This window comes from Oppia nitens, unplaced genomic scaffold (genome assembly GCF_028296485.1).
Source record: "Oppia nitens isolate AA-2021 unplaced genomic scaffold, nextdenovo-longstitch-racon4-pilon3 scaffold14_pilon_pilon_pilon, whole genome shotgun sequence".
In the NCBI taxonomy this organism is placed as follows: Eukaryota; Metazoa; Arthropoda; class Arachnida; order Sarcoptiformes; family Oppiidae; genus Oppia; species Oppia nitens.
Window position 1 is genome coordinate 1624852 of NW_026533193.1, and position 13271 is coordinate 1638122.

The 13271-nt window shown below is 20.8% G+C and overlaps 1 protein-coding gene across 1 annotated transcript; it reads right to left on the reverse strand.

Moving 5' to 3' along the window:
- Positions 1-356: 356 nt before the first annotated feature.
- Positions 357-5571, reverse strand: LOC128962469 (G-protein coupled receptor 83-like). Its single transcript, XM_054308847.1, has 3 exons — positions 5005-5571; positions 3442-4127; positions 357-717 (listed from the first exon to the last, which is right to left on the reverse strand). The coding sequence occupies exons 1-3, from the start codon at positions 5569-5571 to the stop codon at positions 357-359; spliced, it is 1614 nt and encodes a 537-aa protein (XP_054164822.1).
- Positions 5572-13271: the final 7700 nt, after the last annotated feature.

A 13271-nucleotide genomic window follows, 5' to 3' on the forward strand; every position in this document is an offset into this window, starting at 1 on the left:
AAGCTTTGAATCTGAATCGGTCGACATTTAGGACTGAGTGATAGAGACAAAGAGAGGACAGGGATGTAAAAAGATATATATATATACAGTATATATATATATATATATATATATAATTAAGTATTGTATTGTAATTAACAATTATACACTTTATTTTATGTATAACTTATGTAAGTTTGTTAGTGTATGTGTTGGTATAGATGTCTACTTATTGTATGTCTATGTATGTCTACTTATGTATGTAAGATAAAGCCTAAAAATTATAGTACTGTATAATATATATCAATCTTATAGTCATTATGAAACTGTTATATGGAAAAAAAGCTAACTGTGCCACTAATACTACTTTCCATTACCTAATCGGATACACCACTGTTTATATCATTATCATTATCATCATCATCATCGGCATCGTTGTCGACATCATAATTATTAGCTCCCAGTTCTATCAGTTCAATAGTATTAACATTTGTTAGCTCATAGTTATCGGTGGCCGCGGCGGCGGCAGCGGCGGTCATCCTATGGTCATCAACAGCAGCAGCAGCGGTGGTGGTCACCGATGATGTAATGCCGTCCGTATTAATCAGCCATCGGTTATAGTGTTGTTGTTGTTGTTGGCGATGTTGGTGTCGGTGTCGACACATTAGAAATTGATAGCAATTTTTGGCAGCATTTTTAAAGTTTTGATTTAAATAACAATAGATGAATGGATTATAGCTATAATTATTTATTTTTTTGGGAAAAAAACAAATTAAAATCATAATAAGTTTTTTTTCTGCTAATTAATTCAAAAATTTTTAATTAGTTATTATATAATGAGTATATAAATATTTTTTTTAAATATATTTTTGTTTTTATAACTACACAACAAAAATATTTATTTTTTAAAACTATTAATATAATTACATAACAACTATAATATTATTTACTTTATTTGTCATTATTATAATTATATTTTTTCAACACAAAAATAAATCATAATATTTAATCGAAAAAAAATATATAATTAAATGTATAATATTTAATAATTTAATTTTCTTTAAAAAATAAATAATAAGATAAATATGATGATAAATATTATATTTTTATTTAATCATAAAATTATTATCAAATTTTCAACAAAAAAAAAATTGAAACTAAAGATTGATTGGTCTGAATATTTAAAAAAAAAAAAAAAATATAATACTATAGTATATATATCCCTATGGCATAGCTATGACATATAATAATACTGTTAACTCAATGATCCCGGAGCTTAAAGTTTTTAAAGTTAATAACTTAACATTTATATAATAAGAAAATCTCTCTCTYTCTCTCTCTCTCTCTCTCTCTCTCTCTCTCTCTCTCTCTCTCTCTCTCTCTCTCTCTCTTAATTCACTTACTCATTCACTTACTACACACACACACACACACACACACACACACACACACATAAATACATAAATCATTTAGTTGTAACAAATAAGTATAACACACAACAAAAAAGTATTATACATTATTATAATTTATAATACAGTATACTGTATATGAAAATTTATATAATACAGTATAATATATTTTATAATCGCTTTATAAAAAGAAAACAAATTTATGAAATCATTTTTATTTTATTTTTTGAAGACAATTTATTTTGAATTAAAAACTAAAATTCAAAAAAACACATGTAATACTACTATCGAGTTTTTTTTGTGTATTCCTAGAAAAATAAAACAAAATTACAATTTAATGCAATTATTTTTAGATTAGATTATTTCAATATTATTGTATATATATATATATACAGAATATTCCTATGATATAAATATGTATTTTTTTAAAAATAAAAGTTATATAAAATTCAAAAATATATTAAAATATTTTTTGTTGTTGTTATAAATCCTTAAAACTAAATTTATTATTTAATATAAAAAATAGTTTTTCAAAAAAAAATAATTATAATTTTTCATAAATATATAGTAATAATATATTTTTTTAGTTTTATATTAATCATAAATTCCACAATTATAAAATATATATTTTTATTATTTACTTTAAATATATATAACAAAAAAATATATAAATTAATATTTTTTGTCATAAAAAATATATTGTTCAGTAAATTTTATAGTTTTATATATTAAATAATAAAACAAAACAAAAATAGTCTATAATTTAAACAAACTATTATTATAAATAATATTAAATGAATTATTAATTATATACTTTATAATAATTATTGTTCAGTAATATATATATACTAATATGAAATTATTATATTAAACTTAAAACAAAGCAAAATATTTTTATATAAAATAATATTTTTATTTATATGGAAAAAAATATATTATTATTAATCATCAAAAAAAATAATAAAAAATAACTAAAAGAACATTTTAATACTTTATATATTATACAAAAAATATATGATTATATATATATGAGATATTTATCATTTATTTTTTTAGTATTATTGTTGTTATGCAAACTTTGTAATATGGGAGGTGATTCGCATATAACGTTTGCACTTTTTAAGACTATATAGACACCCTCCTCACCCAATATTTACAAAATACGTTTGCATGTCTTTAATATCTAACCCCTACCCCTGCCCCCATCTCTAAGAAATAAAATATTATTTAAATGCAAACGTCGTTAAGGTCTCTACCCCTCCTTCACCGCCTCCGCGTTCACAAAAGTCTACTATGGTTAACACCCCTCCCCCTTCGTAATATGAGAATTACCCCTCTTATACAGAAATCACAATCTGCCCCGCAAAAAAAACTACTAATATCATAAAATATTGACAAAATTATCCATGCTAAATTGAATATTAAATCCCCATATGACAAACAAACAAACATATATATTGCTATATTTATATACATATAATCTAACCCATATCCCCGAAAAAAATAAAGTATTATATGTTTATATCAATATCTAAAACAAACATTAACATATATAGACATATATATATATATATACACTCACACACATATATATATACACATATATATACACACATACTATTAATATGGTATATAGACACACACACACACACACACATATATATATATATATTCAAAGTTATATGTAATATATAAATATTTATTACTATATATATATATACATATATATATATACAGTACATATATAGTATATATATTTAATACATACATATACTATATTTATATCGTTACACATCATTGACATCAAAAGATAAAGCCATCAAAAAGATATCATCATTTTTTATGACAAAAAATATAATAATATAAAAAATAAATTGTTTCGACATTTTCGGTATTTATTTATTTATTTTTTGTTGCAATAATAAGTGTTAAAGATATTAAACTATATTATTATAGCTTATTATACGGTATAATAATTATATATACTGTATATACAGTATATTTACTAAATTAAAAAAATATATATTTATATAACTGTAATAATAATAATTACCAAACAGAGGACATTGCAAACCAATGACAAACGATAAATGCGGTAAAATTGCGGCCAATTAGCCGAAAGTCGACCAACAGATGATACAAATTCAATGGTAGCCAACACAAGCCAAAAACGATGACTACCAGTGCCAACATAACAATACGGCGTTTACGGGCAGCCGTAGTCCGACTGCTGACCACTAGCGATAAGGTGGACGCTGACGACTGGCCAACACCGGTGGCACCGTTGTTAGCAGCGGCTCCTTGTTTGGCAACAATAGCAGCAATTTTCGTGTACAGCCAACCGGTTATCGACAGCGGTATAAAATATTGAGTGGCCAGCGCTTCGATGGATAGCCATAGTGGCCAATCAATTGTTGTTGTTGTCGTAGTGACCATTATTACAACCGTCGGGTGTATGACCACACACCGTACCATATTGTCCAAACGCGGTATGACTATTGTCCGATTGAAGGCCGCGTGCGGTACGGCGAACAAGGCGGCCAACAGCCAAATACTGCCAACAATTACCAATGTTTGCCAAGTGGTCAGCGATTTGGTGGCCATAGCCACCGCCGCCGACGACGACGACGTCGACGCAGCCGTTGTTGACATTGTCGGCGTTGTACGGGTTGTTAGTGTCCACCATCGGTAATAGGCTATAGCTGTCATCGTAAATGTACTAACATAGACACAGGTAACCTGTTTAGCGTTGTGTGGGAGGGTATGGGTGTAGAGTGGGGAGGGGGACGTTGGGTAAAAGGGGATGTTCAAATAAATTTTCAAGTTTAATTATTGAATTTTGAGTTTGAATTTAATTATTATTATTATTATTATTATTATTATATATATATATAAATATTTAAAAAAATTCACTAAATTATTTAAAAAAAATTTTGAAAAAATATAAATTTTATTGAACTTTAAAATTAAATAACTTATGAAAAAATTTATAAAATTCATACACTGTTTATATATTATATTAGATATAACTTTGTATGTRTGTRTGTRTGTGTGTGTGTGTGTGTGTATGTATGTATGTGTGTGTGTGTGTGTGTGTGTGTGTGTGTGTGTGTGTGTGTGTGTGTGTGTGTGTGTCTATGTATGTATATATATATATATATATATATATATATATATATTTATAATATACACTGTATATTATACAGTCACTGAATTACAGTATAAATTATAAATTATAATTTTTAATTGACTCAATCTATATACTGAAACCTTACTGTATAGAAATTACTGTACAGATTAGCTATTTAAAAATAAAATTATAAGGGCATCAATTGGGTGCAATGTAATTTACACACACTTTGTAAATTAAAAAAAAATGTATACAGGGTGGGGGTAGTAATTAATTATTATTACAGGTAATTCTCCCTAGTATAAATGTAACTTATATACAGTATATGTTTTTTTTACTTAATAATAATTATTATTATCTATTTGGTTGATAATACTACCTACTACTACCGTATACTAATACTAATACTAATAGTACAGTTCCCACCAACCAATCAACCAACCAACCAACCAACCAACCAACCAACCAACCAACCAACCCACCAACCCATCCATTCCCATTGACACACACACAMACACACCCACCTACCTGTACAAATGGTACCGACACACACATAAACGATCCAAATGGCCACGATTGTAGTAGCAGTCGGGCCACATTAAACGGTATGTTAAACCCGGTCATAACCAGATCGCTGACGGCCAACGATACTATCAATAGGTTGGTAGTAGTGATCAACATTTTCGGTTTACGGCGGCCGCCTCCGCCTCCTCCACAGCTACCACTGCCACTGAAGAAGCAGCCGATAATCACTTTGATTACCAATAGATTACCGACCAGTGAGACAAAAATAATTATCGTATAACCGATAATAATCACTAAATTGCCAAACAGTTCGTCACCAGTAAGTGGACGGTTATGTCTGACCCGTAGCTGACGTATAACTTCGTCCATAAACGCCGCGTCCGCTTCCGCCGCAGCCGTCGTGTTGTCGATGCTCTGGCCGTCCGTTTGGTTACTATTGTTGTTGTTGTTGTAGTAGTAATCAGTTTTGCCGTTATTTTCAAACATTACCGCAATATTTTCGTCAATCATGATATTATCCGACGACATATTGTTTAGTTGTATTAATAGTTTTAGTTTTAATATTTATTTAATTAATTTTTTTTTTGGTTCAAAAAAATCATGTTAATTGATGATAACAAATACAACACATAATTAATATATGATTTTTTGTAACATTTTGTTAAGACATTGTTTTTTTAAAATTATTAATTAATTAATTTTTTTATTACATAAAATTATTATTATTATTTAAAAAATAAGAGATAAACTTGTTGTCAAAAAAAAAAATAAATAAAATGCTATGAATTTGATTGAGTGTTAATAATATGTTATTAATATTTATATATATATATATATACAATAAGTTGTAGATTACTACACTTTTATCGATAAATATTAAATATTATTATTATTATTGAATAGAAAAATTGTTTCACATTTAATATATATCAGATAAATTGTATTTATTCACATAAAATATATTATACTGTAGTATAGTAGCACATAAATAGTAACTAATATTCAATATAAATAACAATAGAAAATATGTTTTTTTAGGAGATATAGTGTATTATGAATATTATACCGAAAAAAGACTATAATATTTATTTATTTAGAGAGAGAGAGAGAGAGAGAGAGAGAGAGAGAWAAAAAAAATATATTTTGTATATTCAGTAGTTTTGTGGATCATATGTCACGCATAGGCTATACATACGGTTATATAATTGGATATAATGTGGATATACAGTATTGTAGTGTAATATTATGAGTAAAACATTATATATACATATATTTCCTACAGTGTATACTATACAGTAAAAAACAGTAGTTTTATATAACAGTAATACTATATATATATATTCTATAGAGAATATTCTGTATACATATATAACTTATATTTAGTAGTATTTTTTTCGGTTCAAATTCTGATATACAGGAATATTATATAACATTACTGTAGATATAACTGTATTTCAATATTTGTACTGTACTTTTAGGTTAGTGTATTATAGTTAGCCAGGTTTATCTGTGTACGCATGCTATACATCTATAAAATATCGTATAAATTTTGACAAATTTTTGTTTTTTGTTTTTTGTGATTATTATTTTCTTTATTTTTATCTCCAAGCAAACCAACAACAACAACAAGAAAAATCTTAACATAGCTTTTATTTACTTACATTAGTGATACGGTATTAAAAACGATATACAGTTATATCATATCTAATCAATGTATGTGTGTGTGTGTATGTGTGTGTATGTATGCGTGTGTATATATGTGTGTGTATATGTGTGTCTATGTGTGTCTATGTGTGTGTCTATGTGTGTGTATATATGTGTGTGTATATATATGTGTGTATATATGTGTGTGTATATATGTGTGTGTATATATGTGTGTGTATATATATGTTTATATGTGTGTGTATGCGTGTGTATATGTATGTAAGTGTATATGTATATGTGTGTCAATGTATGTGGGCAGCAGTTAAGACACACTTTTATTTATTGATTGAAATTAAAGTTGCAATTCATTTGTTTGCTTTTTTGTTTTGTTTTGTTTGAAAAGTATTTTATAACAAATAACTTAATACTATAGTCAAGATTACATACTATAGATCTTAAGATCTAAAAATCTATTATTGCACTTAATGTATATAATTAATCTAAATATTATATATATATACGGTATATATATATATATACGGTATATATATATATATATATATATATATATATATATATATAGTATTAATAATATTATTTAAAATTAGATACACCTAGATATATTTTTGAATTATTTATTTAGTTTAAACATTTACAGTATATATATAAATAGTTAATTTAAGTAACTTACTAATCAGTTATTAATAAAAAAAACATATAAATTGATTTTATAAAATTATTATTATTTAATATACTTTATACAGTATATAGCAATATATTTATAGTAAACTTAAGTTAATTTTTCACTATTATTACTATTACTATTTATACGTTTCAATTTTATATAAAAACAATTTTAATTAGTAATTGAATTTTAAAAAATTATAATCTTAGTTTTATCCAAAAAATTATTAATCAATAAAATATTATTTTTAGTTTGATTTTTAGACTTGAACTTTATATAGTTTTGAGAAAATAAATTTATAAAAAATCATAAATTAAATTTATTTCTGTTTTGTTTTATAATCAAAACAAAACACACAAAAAATTAAACATTAATTTAACTAAACTAACAATATTTTTATGAAAAAAATAACGATTGTTTTTTAAGATTGTCAACAAAACGTGTTATTAGTGTTTTGTTTGTGATAGAAAATAAAATAAATCTTAAATATTTTTTTTAAAAAAAATAAGTTTAATAAAGTATAAAAACAAATTTCATTATCATTATTATACAACATGTAATAAATGATTTCACAAAAAACTTTATATATATATATAATTGCTAACTTCAACAAAACACATACACATACACATACACATACACATACACATACACATACACATACACATACACATACACATACACATACACATACACATACACATACACATACACATACACATACACATACACATACACATACACATACACATACACGCAAAGTATCCATTCAATATATATATTATATACTTTAGTTATACTATGAATGATAGCAATATATACAGTACAATGAAGTTACATTATCAACAATATTATTAATTAAAAAAATACAAAAAAAAATCACTATTGAACAAAAATTATGATATATGATGATTATTGTTACAATTACAAACAAACAAAAATTTTATATATATATATATATATAAAGTTTATATAGATAATATCACTACTTTAAGTAATTAAATAAATAAAATTGATATTATTTTTGTTGTAGATATTGTTATCATTATATATATTTTTGTTGCCAACAATTAATGTATAGTTATTTTTATTTGTTATTAATTTTTATCAGTAAATATTGGTTTAGTTTTAGTTTTTATCATCTCTTATATATCGTAAGCAATGGAAATAAATTACAAATATTTAGACTTCAATATATAGACAAAACTAACAAAACAAATAAACAATAATATAACACATCACAGGTTTAATAAGTATATATATATGATATACAGTATAAATATATATATATATATATATATATATATATATATATATATATATATATATATATATTGATATATAATTAGTATCGTTAACGCCAAAAACAACAAAACTATATACTTTATATATTGTATTATATGGTATATATAGTAATAATAAAATAATAATAATAATATATTATTTTCTAAATTATAAAACATAAATTGAAATATCATATCTATTATATGATATATAGTATATGATATTATATATATATATATATATATAATCTTAAATATAATTTATATTTAAGATTATTATCTTAACATATTTATTCATATTGATTTTTTTTAAATATGCATTCATAGATAATTATATTTAATGAAAATATAATACATTTCAATATAATAAATATTTATATATAAATATATTTAATATCAATTATATTGATAACATTACTCCACACATATATAAGTTATATAATCAACAACAAGCAAAAAAACGGTTTTATTATACAGTATATACTGTATATATATATATATAAATTCATATAAATCTAATTATAATAAGTTTAACACATAACTCATATTTTATGTGTATTATATGTTAGATATTATCATAAATTATTTATTACTAAATTGTTTTGTAAGTTAAATATTGTATATGTTTTTATATTGTTATATTATATTATATTTAGAGTATATCCAATTTATTATTATATAATATATTATTACTATTAAAAAACACATAGTCCTGAATATAAATAAACAAATAATAATAATAATAATATTAAAACTAACACTTAAGTAAATAATTTATATTCAATTGTTTGAATGTGTTTTTTACACTTTATGATCAATTATAGTAGCAAACTATAGTATGAATATATACTGTAATTATATATAATATTTTATAAACAAAACAAAAAAAACAGTAATAATTTATATGACATATAAAATTAAAATTAATATTTTACTGACAGTACATTAAAATAATTAACAAAACAAACAAACAAAATATCACATAAAAGTATTTAATAATAAATTCAAATTAATGAATTGTTTTTTAAAAAAAAAATTATTTATTAAAATCAATTATAATAATTAATTTATGTTTTAGAAAAAAAACTAACAAAAAAAACTTCTAGTATATTATCATATTTATATACAGTATTCAAATTATCCAATAATTTGTATTAATTGTATAATTAAATAAAAACATAAATTTGTTTTTATTTTATTCAATAAAATCATTTAATTAAATTCTTTAATATATAACATTTTATAATAATAATACCTACAATATATATATAATATATTATATAATATTTAATTAAAAATTCATAAAAATATATTTTTAAATAATCTCATAATAATGAATATATTGTTAAATATCTAAATATCTAAATAACTTAACGTTTATAACAAGGAAATGATGTGTAATATAATTTAAAACTTTTAGATTACATTTACTAATTAAATTGATTTTTTTTTAATTTTAATTTATTATATTAAATAATATAATGAAAATTTAATTGAAAATTCATTTTTGTTTTAAATTTAATGATTAATACAATCACTATTTGTCTCATTATTTTTCCTACATATAATTAATTATCTATTTATATATAATATTTTGTAAAATAAATACAATAAATATGACATTTTTTTATTATCATTAAATTTGTTTTTATTATGATTATAATAATAATATATATAGATATTTTTATCATTGATAAACATCATGTCTAGTAAATTGTCTAGACATATAGTCTATTAATAAAACTTTTATTTTTTAATATCTTAATAATAATTAAAATCTTATAATAACATTAATTCATTTATATATTTTCTTAAAAAAAATAGATATCATTAGATAATAGATATTTTAATTTAGTAAAACTAATTAGTTATTTCAATAGATTACAAATATGCTAAAACATGTTATTGTTTTTATGTGATATAAATATAATTTGTTAACTATTATACTGTATTTATTTTGTTGCTAAATAAAATAAAAATAAACAAAAAAATTATAATTAATTAAAACACTATAAATATAATAAGATATAATTTTTTTTTTAAAATTGTAATATTTTATATAAAATCTATGTATAAAATATATATGAATAAAATTTCTAAAATATTATTATTAGTATTTTTTTTAAAAAAATCATAAATATCAATTACGATTAATAGAAAAGTTGTTTAAATATGTTAAATAGTTTAAATATTTCTAAAAAAATTATATATATATATATACAGTATATATATATATATAATAAATAGAAATATTTATATAGTTTTATTGATCAATAAAATTGCAAATTTTGTTTGTAATGTGTTTAAGGAATTGCAAAATATGTGTATTAAATAAAAAATTTTGTTTAAAACTATTTTCTAAAAATAGTTTAAATATTATGTGAAATGTATTTAATTTTAATATTATTATTTTTTAAGTAATTCAATTAAATATACAGTAATGATTGTGAAATCTATTTAAAATAATATATATATATATAATATACACACTAGAAATGTAGTTTTATTTGATGATATTTTGTGATACGTTTTATTTATAATATGTTATTTGTTAGCCATACACAAAATATTTGCTTTATAATTATTATAATGTAATGATATATTTTTATACAATACAAAAAAATATATTAACTGTACTTATCTATAGTAGCTATCTTGCATTTTTTTACAAAATAATAATAATAATATAATCATTATATTATAATGTAATGTAAATATAATATTCACATTAAATGTAATTCACAATTTTACTGTAGTTTATTTACTTTATATATATATATAATATATTATAATATATTTACACATATGTAATATTATACTGTAGTTTGTACTGTATATTGTATCTTAACAATTTGTAAGTCTAATGATAAATTTCATATATTATATAACTATGTGCAGTATATAATATATTATATATATATATCTAGTAACTGTATATTTGTATTGAATATGTTTAATAAAATATTTATTTATAAGTTAGACATATGATAAATTATTTACATAATACACACACTCACACACACACACACACACACGCACACACATACATACATACACAAGCATACATATATATACACACACACAAACACATACATACATAAAAAAATATAGATTAATTATTTATAAATGCCTTATATTAAAAATAAAAGCCTAAAATTAATTTTTTTTAAATATATATCTATATTAAGTATATATTATTCTATATTTATTACCACTTATCCATTAAATCTATAAATTTTGTATATAACATGACATTTAATTTTTTTTTATAAATCTTTATAGTGCAAAAATATATATATATATATATATTAATAAATATTGTTCAAATACTACCAAGGTAATTAATCTGATATTATAAATCGATTTTACTGTTATTATAGTTTATATTTATAAAATAAGGTTTTTGGTATTATTGGGAATTATTATTATTATTATTAATTATTTATTATTAATTATTATGCTATTAATATTAGATTTTAAATATATACATTTTATTTATTTAATCTTAATTGATATATGTTTTTAATTAACATATAACTGATTTTTTTTTAAATATTTTGTACAATATATATATATATATATAAATATAATTTATATACTAATATATTTATATATACAAAAAAAATAAGTTATAGTACATTCAAAGTGTATAGGCTTAATTTATAAATGATATAATTACTAGGATTAAGTTTAATGTATATTTATTATAATTATAAATAGATATATATATCTTATATTTATTCAACATTAATTAATTGATGATAAATATTTAACTTGTATATTAATACTATAAGATATTAATACTATAAGATTAAATTGACTGTAATTAAGTTTATTAATTATAAAAGATATTAATATTATACTATATTACTAATACTAATAAATACAGTAATATTAGTTAAATATATATTTTTTTTTGTTACTAAAAATAAAAATAACTAAATCCCTATTGAACTATTGTATATATATATATAATATAAAATTTATATTAATAATATTTAATAAACATTTTTAATAATAGGATTTAGATAACTTGAGACAACTCAATAAATCACAACAAATATTAAGAAAATAAAATAATAGAAAATAATAATTTTTACAAAAAAAATATCTCACACTTAAATTTGATTAATGATCAGGGTAAATAGAAAATAAATAAATAAAATGATTTTTTTATATTATCTATACTAAATATTTATATATAAATTATAGCACATTTATATTATCATTAATAATTTTTTTTGTGTTAGAGATTAATATAATTTATTATTTATTTATAGTTATATAATATATAAATGCTGTAAAAAACATATATAAAATATTGACTATATATTGTTGTATACAATTGATGCCAACAATAATAATAATAATAATAAGTGACAAAAAACTGTATAATTTGATATTATATAAATAGATAGCTAAAAAAATTACATACAAAATAAAATAAAAAAAATGGTTTTTAAATAAATTGATGACAACAACAACAGTATAGTAATTGCTATTTAAAAAGTATATATATTTTCTGTCACTTTTTTAAAAATATAAATAAAATATATTAAAATACTTTCATTGTTATTTTTATTTTCTAAATTTATTATTATTTATTATATTTAGTG